Raw genomic sequence first — 25,271 nt, forward strand, 5'->3', positions numbered from 1 at the left:
AAAATTTAGAACTACGGTTTACACTTACATGGTGAAGTTTAAAGATTTCAAGACTGACGTACTGCTGGAGAAAGCAGAGGGCTTCATCACCGAGGTGTGGGATTCTTTGTTAACCACACTGAAGCACCAATGTCAAGCCAAAGAAGACAATCGCTTGAGACTTTCCATTCATCACGACAGCTTGAAGTCACCCATTTGTATCGAGTTTAGCAGCTCAGCAGAACTAACAGCTTCCAAAGTCATGGACAAGATTCAACACGTGCAACAATCCAACGACAAATTTCACATCACCGATGGAAAAGCGACACTGTTCATGACCCATGTCTCTCTACCCAAGGGGACCTGACAACGCAGAAAGGTATTATTGGTGGACGAACTTCATTGCCTCAAGCGTAGCCTCGTCCAAATTAACAACTCTCAAGACCAGATGTGTTTAGCCCGAGCTATCATGGTGGGACGAACGTATGCCGACAAGAACGACACGGTAGAATGGAAAAGAGCCTGGAAAACTATTAAAAAATCGGACCGAGCCAAACAACGAAGTGAAGAGAACTTCTGTTACAACAAGCTGGCCTGTCCAAAGACACACGAAGAAATGTTAAAAATATTGTCGTTCCAACGTGGACATTGTATGGCGTTACTGTGGAAAATTTCGAGAACTGTTCATGGAACATGGAAGGGTCAGTCCTTTGAAAGAAGCCTGCACCATTGCCAAAGCGTGTTCTTTAATGTACCACCAACGATTGATGCCTGAAAACACCCTGGCTTTCATCAGCCCTCAAACGACCAACTTTGTCAAACGTCAATACTCAGTCAAAGTCCTACACTGGTTACCTTGCTTGTGCGACAAGGAAGACAAATGGATTCAACATGCCCACAGTGGAGGGGGCGAAAGACCATCAGAACATATTCAGTAGATGGCTGGGATTTAGAAAACCCCAAGATCGTGTACGAGTTTAACGGTTGCTTATTTCATGGATGTCCTGTCTGCTACACTGAACGTGGCACTAAAGATCAGTTTTCACAGTGAACCATGGAAGACCTGTCCCAGGCCACTTGTCAGTGATGCTTGAAGTTAGAACAGGAAGGATACCAAGTGGTGGAAATGTGGAACATGAATACAATCACCGTTTGAAAACCGATCCCGAGTTTAAACGCATCGTAGAAAGTTACAAGTTGATGGACCCCCTGAACCCGAGGGACAGTTTGTATGGAGGACGGACAAATGGCACCTGTTTGCTGTACCACGCTAATGAAGAGAAAGGAGAAGAAATCAAATACTTGGACGTGTGTTCGCTCTATCCCTACGTGTGGAAATATTGTCGCTTTCCTACAGGGCACCAGCAATTGCTCACGGAACACATCGACCTGGACCACATTCTACAATATGAAGGCTTGATCAAGTGCAAAGTTTTGCTTCCCACGGACTTGTACCATCCCGTGTTACCTCACCATTGTCTAGGAAAACTGATGTTTCCATTGTGCCGTACTTGTGCTGAAACGTGCAACCAAGACCAGCCTTGTCAGTATACCCAGGAAGACCATGCCTTGACGGGAACGTGGGTCAGCATGGACTTGTTTAAAGCTCTGGACCTGGATTACCAACTGTTAGAAGTATACGAAATTTACCACTTTTCCAAGACACAACAATACCACAATGGTTACCCAACTCAGAAAGGCATTTTTGCACACTACATGGATGCCTTTTTAAAACTGAAGCAAGAAGCCAGCGGCTATCCTTCTTGGTGTCACACTCCTGAAGACCAAAAGACATTCAAAGAGAAATACCAGGAACAAGAAGGCATCACTTTTAGACCACATCAAGAAAAACAAAGGCAGGCGATTGTTTGCGAAAGTGATGTTAAATTGTTTGTGGGGCAAAATGGCACAACGACCATATTTACCCAAGACGGAATATTTGACAGAACCTTCCTGCTACTTCCAGATGATGCATGACAAAACCAGATACACGAACGCGTGGATGTTGTTCGCGAGGATTTGATCTTAGTGAATTGCGAAGAAGATCTGGACTTTGTACAAGCCGATGGATTTGGAAATGTCATCATTGCGGCTTACGTGACAGCCCATGCTCGCTTAAAATTGTACGAAGCTTTAGAACTGTTAGGTGATCATGTCCACTACTTCGACACGGACAGTTGCATCTACATCGATCGCCCTAGTCAGCATCACCCTGACATCGAAGGAGACCGTTTAGGAACCTGGACAGACGAGCACCCCGATGACAAGATTCTATGTTTTGCTAGTGGTGGTCCTAAAAATTAAGGCTACAAATACCAGGACAAACAAGGAGAAGTGCACACCAAGTGTAAAGTGAAAGGATTGACTCAATTATCGCACCAGTCAAGTGGTGAACTTTGGTGTATTGAAAGAAGCCTTGCAGTCTAGAGAGGATGGAAACTTTAAAGTGACCACCTACCAATCACATAAGATTGTATATTTACCCACTCACCAAATCGTCAGTTGACCCATGGAAAAACTGTATCAAATCGTGTACCAGAAGCGAGTGCGACTTCCCAACCACTTCACTTTGCTGTACGGTCACATCAATAGTGGTCAGCATATAAAAAGGGACAATGTGCAAGATCGATAGTTCATTGTGACTACCAAGACCAAGCGAACAAGATGTATACTTTCAGAGAAACACAAAACAAGTTCAGACAGGCACAATTCAAGTTCGGTGATTCTCAAGTGGAGTGTGATGCCGCACCTTGCATTGAGAGTGATGCAGTAAAGCATCATGGGAACTTTGTTCTCACTACTGCTTCTACCACTACACCTATCATGGAAAGTGATGCGGTTTGTGTCAAACCAGACGGATGCGAAAGTGATGCCACTCATCATCGTGGACTCTTTACTATGTTTCATTGTGAATGTGGATGTCAATCTTCATGTCTTCCACCCTACGGATGTCATCCAGCCCTGAGCAAACTGCTGTCGATGTCAAACTACCCTTATCGAAATGAACCTGTGAAAGACGAATATTCGTTCCCTGTGCATATGCCTGAATACTGCAACTTTGAAAATTGTTTTCAAACCTTCAAAGGAAAATGGTCTAACTATCTGGGAGGACCGACCCCTGAAGAATTAGCCAGAGCCGGATTTTTCTACTTGGGCGAAGGGGATAAAGTGAAGTGCTTCAGTTGCGGTGTGTCACTTCACCAGTGGGAACAACAAGATTCAGTCTACCTGGAACATGCTCGATGGTCCCCGAATTGTCACTATTTACCTTTAGTGGGACGATATCAGTAATACCTGAATGGATAATTTACAAGAGAACATTCGTGGTTCGCCTGTGGTGATGAGAGAACACATTTACCGAGAACTGGTCAAAATACAAGTGAAACGCAAACTAAAAATCATTTCTCCATTTTTAAATTATGCTCTTTTCCAAAGTATAAGAAGACTGATTATGAGTGGAGACTACCTCAGTCACAAAGGTAAATGAGGCTATTGGCCATCACCCAGTGATTCCAAAGAAAGTGTATCTTCTTATGGATACTTTACAAGAGAACAGTTTGGGCTTGCCTGAGGAGTTGAGAGAAAGGATTTACAGAGAACTGGTCCAAATTCAAGTCAAACGTAAAGAACAGTTGCATCCGTTACATCACCAATGTTTAAACCACTGGTACCTGAATGCTATAAAAGGACTGATTCATTTGAAAGTGTTTCATTGGACAGACTTTCATCAACTCCCCCTTGGTTCAAAGGATTGGTATGTTTTTGATGATTCTATTTGCTACAAGGTAGACTTACTGCATTGAATTCCAGAGGAAGAGTTAGAGTTACCAAAATCTTTTACTCATCGTCAGCTTAGTGGAAGAGGAAACTTCTGAACGAACTGTGATGTGCAAGTTAGTGACTAAGCTATTTAGATTGCCTACTGGAGTAAAATCATGTCTTTGCAAACAGTACACTTATACAAACAGGCTACCATGCCACAATTTGTTTTATCTAAAGTGATTCAACAGATTCCATGGAAGGAACTCAATGACATTATTCAAACAGTGGATGATTACCAACACTTAGTATGACAACTGTGTACATTCAATTGGGGTCGACGTGTGGTGTGTGTCTTAGTGACTTGTTTTCTGGGATTTCGTTTACCAGCCGATTCCTTGTGGACTCTTTATGTACAATACTTACCAGCCAGTCAGACATGAAAGTGGTGCCTTTAAATGGTCACGAGAGACTCATTTTGCTCAAAGCCATGCGTTTTCATCTGGATACTTCTCGACCTCTACGAGAAATAAAGATTCGTTGACTTTTGGGTACCGAAGAGGTGCATGACGATGTGTGTGTAGCTTGTAACTTACACCCCCATTTGACAGATGTATGTGACTGGAAACAATGGGGTTTTGAGGCTTGGACCCAAGAAGTTGCCCAGTATGCTCGAGAGTTGTGATCCAACATTTCAGCGTCCTATGAAAAAAGTCACTTTTAAACCTGTGTTAGTGACAGTGCCAGAAGAACCCATCACCGAGGACAACCATTCCCTTCAGGACAGGACTCTCATGGACATTCCTGAAAGACCATTATGGGAGGACACTTGTGTGACATTACCCCATGTAGAACCTGTAAGAACATTACACCCTGTCCCTAAGACATCTTGGTTACAAAAAACAGGTTGTACAGAGACTTGTTTCTATTCCACTTTGATCGTTTTCATGTGCATTTTATCATTGTACTTAACCATTTGGCTTTTATATAAATTTGTGTTTCGTTTTTATTTTTAAAAATCAATAAACGTGTCCTGAAAAAGTATAAAAACTCTTGTCTTGTCTGTTTTCGTGTCACAAGTGACATTCCTGACACTATGGCTACCTCTGCTGTCTCTGCTCCCTCTTCCTCCACTTTCAGAGTCATCGACGAACACTTAGATCGTGCCAGTTGGGAGGCTTTGTATCTTCATCATCCTTTTAACATGCTCATTGCTGGACCTAGCGGTTCAGGCAAAACCGAATTTGTCAAATGTTTGATCGAACATAAACATCATTTGATCAATCGTCCACCTCAACGAACCGTGTGGTGTTACAAAGAGTGGCAATAGGCGTACAGCCTCTTGCAAGAAAGTCGAGGCGATTCCAATGTGTTTGTGGAAGGCATTCCTACCGAAGACGACGGAATCGTATCTGACTCCCGTCAAACTCATCTGGTCATTTTCGACATGTTAGGAGAAGACGAAGAAGAAATTAAACTGTAGTTTACGCGCAAAGGTCATCATTGTAATGCAAGTCTCATTTACATTACTCAGAATTTGTTTTAAAAGCCCTCGAAATAAATCACAAGTGCAAGTCTTTGCCAAACAGTTTGGAACGCCTTGGGTACGATGATGCCACTCAAACTCCACATGCCTATTTACTTGTCGATTTGAAACACACAACCCCCAATTATTTGCGATTTCGTACCCATTTGTTTCACCACTGGTGTCAATACGGTGGGCCTGTCCTGTACATGTCTCCGTCGTCGACTTAACCCAAAAAAAATCTATAAAAACCTCCAACACTTTTTGTTTGTCTCACACAGCTTCAGCATGATGTCCCTTCAGTCTCATCTTCCAGTCAAATTGATGTGTGCCTTGTATGGCATCAGTCGCAAGACAAATCCACAAATACGTACTCGTGTCTTAGAAGCCAGTCTCAAAGAAGTCTTACGATGGTTTACGGTGACAGCACATCAATTACTGCAAGGCATCATTCGGATTTCTCATCAAACCAAACGCTTTTTTGATAGCAACAAAGTAGCTTTGACCCAACTGGCCGATCCCCGAATTGACACTCAAACCAAAAAGCAAATCATTTTGAATCCTGGAGGGAGCAGTACTCTAAGAGACGTCACCATTCGCTCCCTCTTAAAATGGGATCCTAATGCTCCCAAAGTTCTCCCCAAGAGAAAAGCCACTCCCAAAAAAGACAAATGAAGCCCCAAGAATAAAAAGCAATGGTGTCAAGACCAGGTTAGAAGCCCACAAAAAGAAAAGCGACAAGAAAAAGAAACAGAGAAGTCCCCAGAAAAAGAAAAGCCCACAGAAAACAGCCTCTACTCGCAAGAGAGGCACTTCAGCCAGGACGCAACCTTACATTCACAAACCACGGCCTGCAACGACGGTGACCGCGTCTCCACTAGCCTCAAGTTCATCCACTTCTCCGTTGATGACACCATGGAAGCCTGTGTCTCCAAGAACTTCTCCTCCAGTGACACCCTCCTCCTCTTTAACTGCAGTGGCAGCACAAAGTACCTGCTCCCAAAATCGAAGTCCAAGAGAGATCGGGCATGTTACAGAGTTTTCTGGATTTGTCCAAGCAAGAACTGACTCGATTTAATCCGTTGCAAACCCCTCCACAACGTGTAATGCCTGTCATCAAGTTGATAGGACGTAAAGACAATCAGTGTTGACGCGTTCCAATATAAAAAAGGTCTGAGACAAGGCATGGGTGTCAGTGTTTTTGTGCTCCTGAAGACCCAAAGATGTCACCCCACAGAAATCATCCCTCTTCTAAATCCAAAGGAAAGAAAAGGAAAGGACTGTCTCCTCAGTTAGTCAAACAGGTGGACATGTTGTCTTTCCTGTCCAAAGCTTCTCCACCCATGCAAAAAAAACTCATTCAAACGGCCTCCAAAGATGTCATCGATTCCGTGTGCAAATGTTGTTTGAACGTCTTGAAAGGCATGATACCTTTGTCAAAACACCAGAAACAATGCTTGGGTAAACATCGTCACGTTCTTCGCCAAATGGTTCAAAAGAAAATACCTATTCGTCAAAAGAAGATGTTGGTCCAACGTGGTGGAATTTTGCCTCTATTGTTAGGATCTTTTCTGAAAGGTGTATTGGGAACCATGTTGGGAGGACTCGTGGGAGCAACATAAAAAGGACCTTTGGAGTCCCAAGATCTCAGACGTGACCCTTGACATCGAATGGAAGGACAAAAACTAGCTTTAGTGCCTTACAAATGATGGATGGAATACCATCATTGGCAAGAACAACAAACCCCGCATTTGCCTCCTAATCCCTATTTGACCGAGATGTCCCAGTTACAACATGAATTGCAGTTGTTGATGGACCGCCACGATTTGTCCGAAACAGAAAAATCACAAAAGTACGGTCAACTCTTGCAATGACTGCAACTCTTTCACCATAAAGCTTTAGACGAAACAGCTCTACCCACTCTGAAACATTTTAAGACCTTGATGAAAAGTCCATCCCCAACACCACCACCACTACCATATCCATTGGTCATGAGAGACGCTACCCCAAGAAAGTCAGAGGAAGAAGAGATACGAGAAGTTTTTCAAAGACGGTCAGCAGCTCCCATTTCTAGTAAGATTGCAGCGTCCTTGTTGACCCCTTCCCCCACACCCCAACGAGAAAAAACGAATGCTTGGGTTAAAAATATGATGTCCACTCCTCCTTCGACAGAAGTGAAAAAGAAAGAAAGGAAACCAGAAGTGAAAAAAGAAAAGAAGACCAAAGTCATTCCATTACCACCTGCACCACTAGCTTCGACTTCTACTCCCGTGGCCCATCGGACATGTAAATCCGTTTCCATGCCACCCTTTCACCCCATTCAAAGTAGCATCAGCGAAGAGTGGGTAACTTATTAACAAATAAAAAATGGAGAAGGTGTTGCACTGACGCAAGGCAAAGAATTTCTCCAAAATGTCATCATCGACAAACAACACCCTAAAGAAGCCTTCTTGAGAGGAGGCAAAAATGTCTTGCTGCAAACAGGCAAAGACATTTTGGGTCGACGAGAAACTCCTATAAATGCCCTGAACACTACTGAGTCAGGCATTCCTGCTTCCCTGACTCCACAGGAAGGACATGGCAGAACAAGGCGATGAAGAAAACACCCCTTCAGAAGACTTCATACACCTAAAGTTAGAAAGACTAAGAAAAGAAGAACTGCTCGAGACTTAGATGTTTTTGATTATTAAATTATTGAGAAATGATGCATCAAGAGTCATGCGCCTGTTCCAAGTCTGAGCTGGATCTGTTTGCCATGCCACCCACCATGATGACGATGCAGGAATCCCAGTGAGTCGAATTTCATCCGTCTCCTCTTTGACGGATTCAGCTCCCACTGAGCTTGATATCAAAGGTCAGCCTGAAGATTACATTGATATGAATAGCAGTTACGTGTACTTGAAAGTCAAAGTGATCAAAACGGACAACACTAATCCATTAGCCGATGCTAGAGTAGCTCCTGTCAACAATTTCATGTATTCCTTGTTCAGCGAAGTAGAATTGTACTTGAATAACAAACTGGTCAGCAGCAGCATGGATACTTACCCTTATCGAGTGTACCTGGAAAATCTCTTGATGTACGGAAAAGAAGCCAAGAATACTCATCAGGATGCTTGCGTGGTATGGAAACCTTACACAGTGGGTGAGAACACGTTTAACGACACAGTCCTCACAGTAGATGACGATCCTCACAATGTGGGGTTTAATGACCGTCGTAAGAAAATTCTGCAAGTACGTAGTTTAAAACTGTTGGATCGTTTGCATTTGGACATGTGGTTACAAGAAAAGTATTTGCTGAACGGAGTGGATATCCGCCTGAGACTGAATCTTAGCAGTGCCACTTTCCATTTGATGGCCAATGCCAACGAATACAAAACTATCATCCAAGAAGCCATGCTCTACGTGCATCGTGTGGAAGTGTTACCTAAAGTGGGAAATGACATCAGTCACACTTTGAGCAGAACGACTGCAAAGTATCCGATACGGAGAGTGGAAGTGAAAACTTTCACTATTCCTGCTGAACAGCGATCCATGATCGAAGATCATCTATTCCAAGAACAATTACTCAAACGTTTGATCATTGGCATCGTCAAGAATTCAGCCTTCAATGGACTTCACAACGAAAACCCTTTCCAGTTTTAACATTACAACATAGCCAAAATGGAAGTCAGTCACGATGGCAAGACACTGTGTACCAGACCCTTCGAGCCTAAGTTTGGTGACAGGAATTATTTGAGATCGTACTTGTCCCTGTACGAAGCCACCAGACAGTTAGGGACCAACACCAGTCACAGTATTTCGTACGACAATTATGCAGGAGGCTATGCTTTGTGGGATTTAGATTTCACTCCAGACCAAGGCAGCGACGAGGGACATTTTCACCCTATAAAATCCGGTCAGATTCGTGTGGAACTTCAGTTTGCGAATCCACTACCCCCAGATAACACAGTGAATGTCATCCTGTATGCAGAATTTGACAATACGATATAAATGAACAGTTTGAGAGAAGTCATTCTAGACTATTAGAAGCCATGGAAGACTGTTATCCCTCTTTACCTAGTGGAGAAACTTTGGACATGGAATGTGGGAAGACCATGAAAGAAGAACCCCAAGACAAAGACAAAGAAGTCATAATGATGAAGTCCAGATGGCCAGAACAAGAAGAACATTTTGCTACATACCTGTCAGAACAAATTAAGGAATTGATCAAGAAAGATTGCTGTGGATGTCAAAACGATCATCCCATTATATCTGGACGAATATTGGAGTCTCATCTCGGAAGAAGACGTGTTGCAACAGTGGTATAAATGCTTGCGTGAACATTCTTGTCCTCCATTAATAACTCTAGAGATCCATTACATTGAAGCTCTCTTGGCTCAGAGTTGGGAGACAAGGCGAAGAAACGGTTACTTGTCAGACATTTTCAAGCAAAAAGTCAGGATTGAATCGATCACTTATCATTACCTGTGAAGAAAAAAAACACAAAAATGGATACCTGGGAACTTTATTACCTTTTGAACCACAGTTCGTACACTGCTTCTTGGAATCCTGTCGTGTGTGCAAATGATGAACTACCTCATCGCAAACCTCAAGACCATTAAGCTTATGTGGTCAACATGGACGACAGTCATCTCCCAGGAACCCACTGGGTAGCCGTCTACTTTCCTCAAGAAGGATGTGTGGAGTATTTCGATTCGTATGGATTGCCCCCTTTGGAAGACGATATCATTGACTTTATGAGAAGAAATGCTCAGACAACACGACTCAATAATGTGAAATTACAAGGCACAAATTCATTGGTGTGTGGACAGTATTGTGTGTATTTTCTGCATCAACGCAGTCTTGGATATTATTTAGAACATTTAGTGACTTATTTTGATCGTCATTCTTTTAGAAATGATGAGAAAGTACATGGATGGTTTTGTGACCAGTATGGTTATCTTTTGTCTCTAGCTAGGAAACGTAGTGTATATCAATGGCCCAATGACTTCCAACAGTGGAAATCTCAATTTAATTCACAACTTTTCAACCATGTCCAAAATAGATAGTTTTTGAAATAATGTTTATTGTTGAATTGAATGGTTAATTTTTTAAAAATTTGTTAATTTTTGTGAGTTATTTGAATACAAATGTTGTGTTTTGAAAGAAAATGCATTTGTCATTTGTTTTTGCCATGGGTATCATGAACCATGCTCTTTGACTTCTCTTTATCCCTCACATCTAACTAATTTAGCATTCCGACTCGAAACCATGTAGGAATGCTGTCCTTTGCGTCCGTGCTTTTACCATAAAAGCGGGATAGTCTCCAGTCTGACCATCCATTATCGACTTATCCTCCTACGAAGATTTCCTCAAGATTAGCCAAGTTGAACAAAGCCTACGTGAATTTGCATCGTGTCAGACAAAGTCTGATACCAAAGCCTGGAGAGATAAAAATGTCAGAATGTTAAAAGTCACTGAAGACCTGATAGAAGAGCTCTTCAGAGAGGAAATAAGCAGGGAAAAAGAAGACTGGACAAAGAAGTACAGACTTCAGAAACAGCAGAGAGAGCAGCAGCAACAACAGCAGCAACAGCAACAGGAACCTGATAGAAGCTTTGTCAACTGCCATGTCGACACCAAAGAGTTCTCCTTCTCTTTCCGAAGAAGCAGACCTTATCCTGTGAGGAAGCCTGTCACCAGAGGAGTTCGCACTCTTAGACCATAAAAGAGTGCCATAGCTCCTCGTTCACACAAAAAACAGCCATTTTCAGTGCTACCCAATACTCGAGAAAAGAAATAGACATTCAATTGCGTATGATACGTAGTCAGTTAGAAAAAAAATAGAAGTGCGTCTATAAGCACAATATTTCTTTATCTTGGTTAGAAAGTGTGACTCTAAGTCCTTCGTTTCCGTGGCTTTGGTATGATTGGGTTTGATTTTGCTTCTTTGCATGTATGGATAGTATATTATGGTTGTGTTTCTGCTTTTCGCGTGCGTGGATAGTAAAGTTATGGTTTGATTTTGCTTCTTCGCGTGTGTGGATAGTATAATTTGGGTTAGTTTAGCTCCTTCCCGTGTGTGGATAGTATATTATGAGTTTGATTTTGCTTCTTCACGTGTGTGGATAGTATAATTTGGGTTAGGGTAGCTTCTTCCCGTGTGTGGATAGTATATTATGGGTTTGATTTTGCTTCTTCGCGTGTGTAGATAGTATTTTGCTTCTACACATGTGTGGATACTATAATTTGGGTTAGTTTAGGTCCTTCCCATGTGTGGGTAGTATATTATGGGTTAGATTTTGCTCCTTCGCATATGTGGATAGTAGATTATGGTTATGTTTCTACTTTTCGCGTGTGTGGATAGTATAATTTGGGTTATGATTTTGCTTCTTTGCATCTGTGAATAGTATATTATGGTTATGTTTCTGCTTTTCGGGTGTGTGGATAGTAAAGTTGGGGTTTGATTTTACTTCTTCGCGTGTGCGGATAGTATATAATGTTAGTTTTTTGTCTCATTACCTTTATGTGAATAGTAGATAATATGAGAAGACAAAAGTGGGGGATGTTTTCCTTCACGTCCGTGCTTTAGATATAAATGTCAAAGCGTCCGTCATTCGCACCATTCTACTTAATAAGCAAAGAAGATGAGCATACAACTGTTCAATGAACTAAAGGACTGTTTGTAATGGATAGTGGATGGGACATATGTGGTGGAAAGGCTTGAGAAGGAATGGAGATATCCAGTTACAAAGGAGTTTGTGACCAGACAAGTGACCAGTCTCAAATTCGCCATGGATCTTCTCCAGGGTATGTTAGAAGAGGAAGTAAAAAAATTAAGAAGATTCATTGACCCTCAGTATGTGAGAGGTAGCTTGAAGGAAGCCCTGGATAATGTCACGAGAGTCAGATGCTTCCTAGAAGATATCTTGGAATGGAGTGAGTGGTCATTTGTGAAGTGGGGATTAGACCAACTCATAAAAGCAGAGGAACTGATGAGAACAGTGCTTACCCAAGAGGTAAAGAACATAAAAGAAAAGTGGTCAAAGGAAAAGAAAGAAGAAGGTATTTTCAGCCTCAGCCTCTCTGTTGGATGGTGAAGGAGCCACCATGAATGGTCTGCCCCTCCTGGTTTGCATAAGGATCCATAGAACCTCTTGTTCCCTGCAATCCCACTGATGGTCCCAAAGTCTTGGTCCCTCACCATGTGATAAATGTTTACTTCTTTTGGGCCATCGTCACCACCGACAGGGTATATCTAACCCCAAATTAGCACCACAGCTAAAATGACACCATCAGTATGGTGCAAACATGAGGATACAGCATAGCTCTATCACTCCTTCATTCCTTCAGCCATTAACCCCTTTCACACAGCTGAAACTATATCATAAGTATCCATGATACAGTCATCTATAACATGTAATGATGCAAATGGAGTTTTGTAAAAATCTTATTATCAGGACCACTGTACAAGGTTGTCATCAGGTTCATAAGTGAACCTGTATCTGATGAGAATCTTACAGAAATTGAAATGACATTCTCTTTTCAGGCACTATAATGAAGAGTACTGTCTCTACTGTGGAGAAACTGAGCACATGACACAGGTATGCCATCATGGCAAACAGATTGAGTGCTTCAGATGCCATAAATATGGACACAAGCAAAGACTTTGTCCATCAATGTATTATATGTATTAGGAAGCTGGCAAAGAGGAGAATGCCAGAGCTTCATTTACAACAAATCTAAATGTACATAGTGAGACTCTTGACTCAAGCTATTCAGTGGATACTATTGTTGATGCAAATGTAAATGGATTTTCAGGGTTTGTATGTGACTTTGAAGATGCTAATATATATGAACATTTAAATATAGAAATAGGATGTAAGAATGATAAAAGTAATAAGGAGACAATCTCAGTAAGTAACCAATTACATGATGACATACATATAATTGATATGAAACTAAATACAAAAGGTTTTAACATAGGTCACTTAAATGTACAAGGTATAGTGGGAAAAACAGACCATATTAAGTTAATGTTGTTTTCCAAGGAAAATAATTTACATGATTTAGGACTCACTGAAACCAAATTAAATGCTAACCACAATGATAATCTATTTTACTGTCAAGGTTACCATTATGCAGGGACAGATAGACAGCAGAGGGAGGTCTTGTTGTATATATTAGGGAAGATGTAAATGCAGAAAGGTGACTTGACTTGGAGTCACATGAAATTGAGAGTACCTGGGTGGAAATTTTTCAAAATAATGCAAAATCAAATAAGGAACAACTGGATGGAATTTATTGAATCATTACTAGACCACCTGGTAAATGAGCCTACAAGGGTAACAGAAAAATCAAGCACTCTTATTGATCACATTTATACCAACCTACCAGACAATGTGGCTTGTGTTAATGTACCAAATGTTGGTCTTAGTGACCCCTATCCTACTTTTTTGACAAGAAAGGTTAAATGCAAGAACAACAAGAAAAATATACACAAAACGATCACTTACAAATCATTCAAAAATTTGAAGAACAATTTCTTAATGACCTACATAAAGTTCCATGGAATATGATCCAAAATTTCGATGACGTAGATGAAGCTCTTAGGGTGTAGACTGACTTATTCATGAATGTAGTCTCAAAGCATGCACCACTGAAAGTACATCGAGTAAAGACTGAAATTCAACCTAATTGGCTTACTACTGAAGTCCTAGATGCTATGAAAACACGAGACGAATTCAAGGGTATGGGAAACCATGCACAATATAAAGTATGGAGAAATAAAATAACAAGTATGATTAGAGAAGCTAAAAAAACACTTATTATCAATCATTGCTTGAAAACAAAAAGAGCAACACAAACTCCATTTGGAAAGTCTTCAATGATCTCAGTTGAGGAACACACAAAGATCAGACAAATAAAATTCACTCACTTCTGGTAAATGACACTGCATAGTCACTGATGTCACTGATATTGCAAATGTTTTCAATGATTTTTTCACCAACATTACCACATAGTCAAAAGAACCAGTGACAGAAAACAACTTTAATGAACTGAGAAAGTTCTGCAGCAGCAATATCTCTAAGGAGATATGTTTCTCTATATCACCAGTATCAAAAAACTTTGTTAAAAAATGTCTCAGTGAACATGATACCAAGAAAGCTACAGGACTTGGTTAGATTGGTCCACAACTCGTTAAATCTTCTGCCACTGCTATTGTAGATAGCATAACATTCATAATTAATTTAAGTATTGCAACCCCATCTGTCCCCAAAATATGGAAAACTGCAAAAGTAACTCCTGTTCACAAATCTGGTTCTAAGGATGACGCTGATAAGTAACGACCAATCTCAATACTACCAAACTTGTCAAAATGGATTGAAAAACATGTCCATGACTCATTCATGTCATATTTAACCAAACACTTGCTGTTACACCCTAATGAATCAGGCTTTAGACAGAAACATTCCTGTGAGACTGCCTTGATCTCCTTAACTGATAAATGGCTTCAAGCACTTGACCAAAGTAGAATAATAGGATCTGTATTTGTAGATTTCAGGAAAACTTTTGACATGGTGGATCATGAAATCCTTTTGAAGAAACTGAAAATCTACCAGTGTGATGAAAGAACAATTAGATGGTTTACTTCTTACTTAAGTGAGAGAACACAACACGTTTATATAAATAATGTTCTGTCTGAACCTGAAACAGTTAGATATGGAGTACCACAAGGCTCAATTCTAGGTCCACTACTATTCATTTTGTTTATTAATGACCTACCACTTTTACTAAGAGACTCAATATCATCTACAGATATCTATGCAGATGACACAACATTGTCAGACATCCAAAACACAAAGCATGAACTCAAAAACTGAAACTGATAATCTACCAATGTGATGAAAGCACAGTTAGATGGTTTCCTTCATACTTAAGTGAGAGAACACAACACGTTTGTATAAACATGTTTGCATAAATAATGTTCTGTCTGAACCTGGAACAATTAGATATGGAGTACCACAAGGCTCAATTCTAGTTCCATTACTATTAAATTTATTAATGACCTACCACTTCTTTTAAGGGACTCAATATCATCTAATGATATCTCTTCAGATGACACAACATTGTCAGACATCCAAAACACAAAGCATGAACTCAACATTTCTTTGTAGAATGCCCTAAACAAACTGGAAAACTGGTGCACATGCAATGGCATGGAGGTAAATCCTGGTAAAACTAAAATATTACTTATCTCAACACGGCAAAGAAGGACAGATCTTGGTAGTGATGAACTTTGTCTGACATGGAAGGATAAAAATTTGCAATTGGTCTGTCATGATAGACTACTTGGTGTTCAGGTAGATAAAAACCTATCATGGACTGAACATATCAAACGTCAGTAAAAAAGTCAATTCAAGTTTATGGTTTCTCAGTAGGATAAGACATTTTCTCCCTGAAAGGCACAGAAAACTATTTTATAACAGTTACATACAACCCTATTTAGACTTCTTTAATACAGCATGGGGTAATTCAAATGATACAAACATAGCAAAAAGAGCATTTGGGCTAACATCAATCCGGAAAGAAAGCAAGGAAAATTTAGCTGATAAGTTAGAAATATTACCTACTAAAGACTGAATCTGTTTGAGAAAAGCCAAATTAATGTACAGGATATCCCATAATAGTGCTTCTGAATATTTACAATCACTATTCCAATTCCAAGAAGTTCATAAGATGCAGTTTATCCTTTTGATTCCAAGGACAACCTATTTCAACGTAAGTTGTGGGATTTACTCCCCACCCCAACCAACAATTGAGGTCAAAACATCCTGTGGTTAAACATTCGAGACTACCTTGTAACTTTAATGTACATTAGATATCCACCAAGATATACATTGCCTGCTCTCAGTCAGAAGTGATAAATAAGCATCAAAATCACCTTTTTTCTGTAAGTTTTACCGTGATAATATTAAGGTGCTTTACACCAGGTATGCTAGCAACAAACTTCCCACAAGTTGAGACAATTCATAAATAGTGAAAGTCTGTTTCCGCAGTATGTCATAACACATAGCAACTAGACTGCCTGCTTTATCTCTAGTTAGTGTGACCATCTTGTGTTAGAGTCCAACAAAAATCTCACAAGATATATATCTTTCTGAATGGGTAAGACACAGACTTTTCTAGATGAATAGTTAAACCCAATTCAGTAAGTGTATGAACTGTGTCCTGAACATACTCTCTACACTGTTCATAAGAATCTCCTAAGAAACAACTAGTGTCACTGTATTCTACAATTTGTGAAGCCTTTTTATCTCAGTGATTGAAAACTGGCTTCAGTAGCTTTGTGAAAATGTGGATTAGATGCCAAACCACTTGGCAAGAATCTAAATTCATATATGTCACCCAATCCACTTAAAACACAAATTATTTCTATGCTTCTGAGCCACAGGAACCAAATATTATGTATACTTTAATCAGCTAATGCAAGGAAAAAACTTTCTTGCATGGCAGTAACAGCTGTTATTGAGGTTTCCATTTTAAAATGTATCTTCTCTACATTTGTATTCAAATGTTTTAAACCCAGGATAAGTCTCACAGACCCATTTTTTTGAGGTCAAATGAAAATGTGTGAAATATATTATTCATTTATGGAATTAACTCTATGAATAATACCTTTTGTGAATTCCAGCATTTATTTGTCTTCCCTCATTAAAAGATAAATTAACATGGTTTGGTAAATATGTCTTTATAGGCTGCTGTTCTAACTCAGTGTCATAACCTTGAACAAAATCCAAGCATCTTAAGTACTATTCTACCATCCTTCAAAAATTGTTGAAATTTTCCCAGCGACAATATTGTTGGATGTTGTTTATAATAATAATAATAATAATAATAATAATAATAATGCTTTATTTATAGAGGGTGACTCATTAGTCAAGGACTATTTTCCCTTGAGGCACTCTTAAGGAGAGTATAACAATGCACATTATATGAAGATAGCAATAATTACTGTGTATTTTAACATGTTTAATATTAAAATACTAAGTACAAGAAATATCATGTGTCATTGCATTATGCAGAACACTTTTGGCCTGGAAAGATCTTACTGATCATTCCAATGTTTGGGACCTCTGTTCCTTGTTTCTTAATTTTTCCATAGCCATGGCTCCAGCAGTGATTGGTCTGCCACTAAAAATTCCATTTCCATGAGTGCCCTCCCTTTGAGCAGGGTCATCCTACAAAATCACACTACTTTGAGCTCACTTTTTCCTTATAGCTGCACCCCTGTTGTTTCTTTCTAAGCAGCGGACTTAGCCCTATGAGAATTGTCAAGCTTAGTGATTTATGTTGTCACCAAAAAGTTAGTTTGTGCAGCACAGTTGGGTTAATACACAACAGTTGCTCGGTCTTTATGAGCTTAAGGCGCTTGATACTAAAGTCATTGAACAGAAAAGACAACAATTTGAAATTATTCATGACAAAACCCCTGACTGAATCAAACATTAATTCCTGTAGGTTGTTCCTATGCTGTTTAAACAGTTCAGTTGCTCTGAGAGTTGGGACCAATACATCCCCCAACTGAGTTTTCAGCTTTCACAATGAAATGTCAATACTTGTGGCCTGTTTAGACATTGCATTCCAGACCTAATTGTTCATTCTAGGCACCTATAAATTGTCACAGTATCCTGGTCTGGTATACTTTTCCTGCAAAGGTTGAAGCTTGTCAGGCGTTAATATGGATCACAGGCCTTTATTGAGAACTTCAGCTAGTTTTTCATCCACATTTGGCCTGCTTTTTTCTGCTCCAACAAGAAACTTTCAATGTCTGCAAACAAATCATTATCATAGTTCACATTAACCTCTTCGGAGTCTGTGTCTGGCATGATTAGCCCTTCGACATCATCAATATCAACATCTAGTGTGACATACCTGCAGAATTTGCAGCCGATGTCAGCATTTGCGTTTTACTTGCAATGCTGTGGGTTTTTTTTGTTCCATTGGTCAACTGTGTGTGCATGTTTGGGATGTAGTGCTTACAGCCAACATTGCATTGCCAATTCTTTGTCTAGAACAGCCATATTGGTGCATTGGGCAAAAGTCATATGACTTGCACAATTAGAGCGAGATGAGGACATTTTGTCTGGTTGTATTTGTAATGGCTGACCTAAGCTAACCTGTCTGAGGTGGCCAACATGTGCCTCATTAGGCCTAGCACCTATGGATGCAGTTCCAGATGGCAAACACACTCGTTTCCTCATCAAAACTGTAGTGGAAGATGTGCCAAAATCATATGTGACGTTTTCTTTTGGATACAGTTTTTGAGTATTTCACTCTTTAAAGCTCATCCCCTCTGGCATGTTTGCATCTTCCAATGTCTTGAAACTTGCAAAATTTTTCAAAGGTGCACCCCAATCTGCTAAAAATATTGCTCATAAATGGCAAAGAATGATAACTGCTACATTTTTGCGTAGAAATTCATAAATTATGCCGTATATTTGGCGTTTTCTTTAAAATGTTTCTCCCAAACTGATATTTCCAAGCAACCATTGTTCTTATCAGCCACGTGACCAATGTCATCTCATGGGATCACAAGGCACTTATGGGTGAAGTGAAATTAGGCATTATTTGACTTGTGTCGGTCAGTGCAAGTGGAGGTGTTAAATCCTGGAGTTTTGCTTGCTTGGCACATCCTTGGGTGGATGTTGCGGGTCTTGTGGGATATGATTGTGCTAGCTGATATAATGATGGTGTTGTTGTTCATTATGTCACATAATTCAAGGACCAAGCTAAATATCCATTTTCTTGCATCGGAATAATATTGGTTTCAGGAAAGATCTAGCATGTTACTTATTTTTCATTAAAAGAACTAATTTTTTTTTAAGAAATCCATATTGTTTGGAGCATATGCTGAGTTGAAAATTTGTTCTCATTAGGTTATTAAATGCCGCACCAGTGGTTACAGCTTCCACCTCAGATGCTGGAGATTGCACATTAAAGCTTCAGCCGAGTTATACCAAAGACTTATAATTATGGTACTTGCAACTGCCTCATTAATTGACACTCAGTATTAAGCGGTTAGTGTTAAGACTGGTTGTCCTGGTGTCAGGATAATGTGACTGGGTGGGACATGATGCTACATCTATGCGGCATGATGCCTTAGTGCTATACATGACTATAAACTGCCGCACTGTAAACATCGTAGCGATATGACTGAAAACATGTTAAAGCTATGTCAAAAATCTAAATCACGCACGCACATACACACAGATTATTGATCTGTTGGAGAGCTATGTCATTGTTAACATGAACTGTTATACTGTCTTAATTTTTTGTAATATTTATGAAGTTAGGAAGTACATTTCTGTGTGGTTTGTTCCTAATATCTTGAATATCCTTTGAGTGAATCCAGAAAACACAGCAAGACTGTATCCATCAAATAATGCTTGGAATATGGACCAAGGCAGATTTCCTTTTATTTTCATTCTTTGTAGAATTCAGGTAAGAATTTTTTGGAAAAAAAAAACAATCCTAAGCTGGGTAGTCCTGTTTTAAAGATAATTCATGAAAAAAATATATCTTATATGGCTGGGTTCGAATGTGATGATCACTGATTACAACAGTGTTGTGTCAAAGCTGCTCATTACATGTTAGTCATCTTGACTATGCACATGAGGATGCTGACCTTCAGTATAACAACAGATCTCAGTAAATGGTCAAATATTTGGACAGCCAGAATTGAATCCAAAATGCAGATTCAGCATGGATAAAATACAAAATGTTTTCATGGATCTATTATAGTGAATGCAAAACACACTATTTTCCTACGAAGAAACTAATGTTATGTATTGCAGCAAACTTGACATTTAGGTAAGAAGAACAATACCAAGTAGTGAGATTGCAGAGACTTTTTAAAAAATAATTTGCTTACTCTGGTGCTGTTTTTTTGCAATAATCTCATGCAAAACATTAGAATCAGAAACAACTCTAAATGTGCTCAAAACAAAATTGTAATGTCATTTTCTTTTTGATCTTATTAGTTAAAGATTCGAGTCTATAATTCATTGCTTATTAACTCCAGCATTTCTTGTTTTCCAGTTTCTGTAACCACTGTTCAGTTGATGAATGGCTCAGGCCAAAGATTATCCTCATTAGTAAATATTGTCAGGGAACAGAGTACTGGTATCAGATGCAGTACTGCTCCCAGTGGTAGCAGACCTCGAGCATTATTCCAGTGGTACTATAGGCAAGGAAACCAGTCCCCAGTGCTAATTGTGGACCAGTCTATTTCCCCAACACCAGACCCAATAACAGTACCAGGACAGCCTGATTTAAACCTGTTGATATCCTACAGTACATGGACACTGACAGGAAATGCATCATATCAGAATATGTATATATTCTGTCAAGCCCGAGACGAGACCAACAATGGGAACTATATGAAGTCAGATGAAGTTCAGATCAACATAGTGTGTATGTATATTGACTTCTTAATTTTAATATCCAGTTAGTGGATATTAAATATTGATTACTTCTAATGATGTCTAAGTAAATGTACTTGTTGGGTAAGGAGTACCAGTAAGTCTTATGGTTGACAATTTAATACAGTCATTGTATCATTAACATCAATTCTGTTTTCAGGAGGTAAAGGTAATATTTAAATTACTTATAGCTGGGGAAGGCTTAACTTAGTGTATATATTAGAGTTCACTTTTATTTTGATTTAGTTACATATATTGTATGAGACTAGAATTCCAGTCATATAGGTTATATTTTCATTTAATACTATTTCACATATAGGTGTTATTATTTTAGGATTTGATTCCACATGCCTTTAAATGGCAATTATTCAATTTATTTCAGTCCGTGTCAATCAATATTCAATGGAAGATTATTGTATAAATACATATGAATATGCATACGCATTTTTAGACAAGCCAACCAAGACGTGTGATATAGTATAAACTGAATTGAATGTTGTGCTATGATGTCAGTATGAAAGTTCTGCATATTGAAAAAAACTGAAACACTTTCTGCACTGATAATGGTTAGACTTAATGTCAAGTTTTCTTGATCTAACTTCTTGCCATTTTGCCAGTGCAAATATATAATGAAAATGGTTGTTATGAAGAACCTCGAAACATTTATATACAGTCTGTTATCATTTTACCATAATATGAAGGATGTTTGCATGGAATATGCACTAAAATGATTCATTTGGGCATATACAATTTTTATCCAGCCACGGATTTATAAGTTTTATTGTATTATATTTACATTTCAGATCCTCCGGTTGTAAAGCTTTTCCCATACCAGTATGCATACAATGTAACAGAAGGCATGCAGAATTTTGGTTTCACCTGTAACATTGTTGAAGCAAAACCCCTGCCACAGGCAAATAGTTATAGCTGGTTTCACAAGACATCCATTATACAAGGACAAACCTCATCTTCCTATACTCTTCCAAGTGTACAGAGGGCAGATGCTGGAGATTACAGGTGTACAGCCAGAAATGATTATGGCAATGGAACATCAGACCCCTTGTATCTTAATGTGCAGTGTAAGTGTATCCAGCTTCTTACAGTTATTTGTAGTAAATATTTAATATTCAGTGTTGCTATTCTGTTCTTGCCATGTGTGATACTGCACAATGAAACTGATAGCTAAATACAGTTCCAACTATATATGAAAATTATAACATAACACTGTAAAAGACAGAACAGTCGTTGCTATACAAAAATGATAACTTGGGTGTTAAAACTTTAATCATGTTATTATTGACTTTCTAGAAACAACATCTTTCCTTGGCTACTGGGGCAGCTTTATCACAAGTTCAGTACTGTCAGAACTGAATGACTGGTATTTATGTAGCATCTTACTTTTATTTCCACTAATACGTATCTCTGCTACTTTGTTGACAGTTAAATGGAAACTGCAGAATTAGATGTTATGACACTGGGTCTTAAACTATGTAACACAAAAATGCAAAACCATCAAGTTTAATAAGATCAACAAATAATTTATTTCTCTAAATTACAAAGTGAATCATTTAAGAAACACTTACAGGATTGTGAATTAAATCCTAAGTAATCCTAATTGTCCAATCACAAATTCAGACTAATAGAATAATCTGAATGAATTCCAATAGTCTTGAATGTCCCAATGTACCAGTAGTCTTGAATCTCCTGATTTACGAAGTCTTCAGTGTCCTGATTACCAGTGATGCAAACCAGAATGTCTTTGAATCAATCCACAAAAATCCCCAAATGTGTTAATCCAATCATTGAGCATTTAGTAATTGCAGTGAATGATTTAAATAAATAATTATTCTAGAATTATATCTGGACACAGCTCTGATCATAGATTCCCAAAGATTGATATGAACAGGAACAAATAATTTGTTTATCAAGTCCCCAGTATATACATATTTCATTTGAGCAAGTTAGGTGTCATTTCTGATGGAAATTTGCATCAAATTATAAACAAGTTTGTTTCTAGAACATTCTAACCTCAAAAAGCTATGTCTGTTTGATTTGGGAGACAGCTTGTCCAGATGGCTGCAGAGTCTTCATGGAATGGTGTCTGCATCCATGTACTGCAGGCATTTTTTCAAATATGGGGAAAGCAACTGATAAACTGGTTTGCAGTGATGCTGAAGAACAAGCTTTTTATATATCAACAGTGTCAGACCAAAGATAATGGGCAGAGAACACCTTTAGTCTAAGCAGTAATTAAATATGCATCAATGCCTTCCCACCTAGCAGGTTCTTCACTGTCAGGACTTCTCAAGACATGATTTATCCTGGTAGTTGCCCAGTGGACTCAGCTAACTTAGGTCAGCGATCTCCACAACCTGTTGATTGATGGTTATAGGGAATTGCTACTGATGATCTGTTATCATCTTCACATCTGGTTATTTTCAAATTATCCATCTGTCACAACCAGTTTTGAGTAAGGTTTCCAAATGCATCACTTTGGTTAGAAGGCAATCAACTTTCAATTTTTACACTGCCTTAGAGTGGAAAAATATCTCGAATTGATAGAGTGGAAAATACATTCATCTAATCTGGGCTTCTTTAATTGCTGATGCAGGTTATTTTTTTTCTCTTTGAAAGAAAAGGTTGTTTCAGTAATCACCATTAAGGGCTATAGGGCACCTGTCTTCAACAATGTAAAGTTCTCTATGGACTCCTTTAGGTTTGGACTGATATCATTCTATATATTGATCCGGTATTTTGTGCTTCAGAGATCAGTTTCTTGCTCATTAATGTAGTGGTGGAATGTTTTGTGTGTTCTTTGGTTGTTATCAAAATCTCCTTATAACCTTTAGAGCGAAGTTTCCTGAATGAGCATTACTCTTAAATTGGCAATGAGGAGTTAAAGTCATGCTTTTTAAGTGGTAATAGGTTGTTTCCAGTTTAGAGCTAACATTAAGTCAGTCCCTGAGCTTTGTCAGCCTGGAAAAATGTCTATGAATCAGATTGATTTTGCTAGCTTCTGTTTCTACTGAAATTCATAGTATTTAGTTATATATATGTGCTGGAGATGGGCAAGATATACTCCTTTATCCAGTTAGAGCTTCTGTCTTCTCAGAGGTGCCCCTGATATTTCATCAGTCATCATTTAGAGGTGGATTTTTGGAACTGTTAAATCTCTCAATGAGAGACATTAGCTTTTGCTGCATCTTGGGCATTTTAACATATTTTTCTTTGGATGATTTGATAATCGTCACCTTCTGACGATCCTTTTTTCAGGTTGTTTTGCATTTGATCAGTGTTGCATTTGAGTGAGGGAATTTATCTTTGGACCCATGTGTATCGGTCCAACAAGTTCGCAAGGACTCCTCCAGCCTGCAGTAGAGCACCATACTGTCAGTAATGGCAATCTCACCATGACAGCTTATCTTAGGCCATCAGCCACCCAGTGGGCTGACAAATATAATATGGATTTATTTACAGGTAATTTATGACTGCTATTAAAATGTAAGTTTTGGAAGACAAAACTGATTAGCTGTACTGGTCATGTGTCCATCTGTCTGTTACCACAAGCTTGTTATCACGGCTTCTCCTAAACTTCTTAGAGGGTTGCCATAAAATGTGACACAAATTCATCTCATAGTCTAATTGGTGCTATAGTGTTCACACGATCATGAAAGATCATTGAAAGTCATTGAGAAATGAAATAAACACCTGAATTCAGGGCCTTGGAAGTCATTAATACTTCAACTAGGTCATTATAAGTCATGGAATTTTAGAGATTTTGCTTAAAAATAAAATATGATATAAAATTTTACTTTTGAATCACTTATTTTTACATTGTATGAGAATTGAAAGTTTGGCTTGACTTTCTGTCATATGCTAGGAATTACACCATTATCATAATCTGTAGGAAGTAATCATGCATAGCACCTGTTTCACATGATGTCATTTATGCATGCACACACTTTTACTTCACTAAATTTAATTGGCGCATTAGGCCCCAGAAAAACAATTCTGTCAGTGTGATCCATACATCAAGAAAGTTTTACAAATGTGTTTAAAATATGGGCCACCCAGAAAACCCAAAGGGGCCCCGAGTGGCCGAGTGGTCTAAAGTGCTCACCATTCCAGATCACTGCCATCTCACCTCTGTCTGCGTGGGTTCGAATCCAAGGCTCGGCTAGCGTGGGTATGTGGGAAAGCCTGCCAGTAGCTTCTCATGGGTCGGTGGTTCTTCCCTGGGTTTTTCAGGGTTCTTCCTCCACCAGTTATACTGGCCACCATGCATAACCTAGCTTGTGTTGAAATATGGCGTTAAACTCTAGAACAACAACAACAAGAAAACCTGAAATGGATGAATCCCAGCACAGTTCATCTTTAGATGATGATTTCGTTCAGAAAATACTGGCTGATGATAGTGATGATGGCAAATTATATTTAAAGCTATTAAGTGTATCAGATTATTGGAGCTGGAAAAGTGTTTAATCGAGATACCACTGAGTGATCTTGAACCTGAAAATGGTGTTAAATATGAGCCCAATGTACAT

General features: G+C 38.9%; 1 protein-coding gene across 1 annotated transcript in view; it reads left to right on the plus strand.

The window, feature by feature from the left end:
• LOC149773287 (uncharacterized) overlaps window positions 1-25,271 on the plus strand; it is a 178,426-nt gene that overhangs the window by 87,000 nt on the left and 66,155 nt on the right. The window contains exons 3-4 of the mRNA XM_089946468.1: window positions 20,345-20,719; window positions 21,531-21,806. Of these exons, the coding sequence (XP_089802594.1) occupies window positions 20,345-20,719; window positions 21,531-21,806 (651 nt within the window). The remainder of the gene's footprint in view (window positions 1-20,344; window positions 20,720-21,530; window positions 21,807-25,271) is intronic.

This window comes from Sinohyriopsis cumingii, unplaced genomic scaffold (assembly GCF_028554795.1).
Source record: "Sinohyriopsis cumingii isolate HCF-2022 unplaced genomic scaffold, ASM2855479v2 utg000695l, whole genome shotgun sequence".
Lineage (NCBI taxonomy): Eukaryota > Metazoa > Mollusca > Bivalvia > Unionida > Unionidae > Sinohyriopsis > Sinohyriopsis cumingii.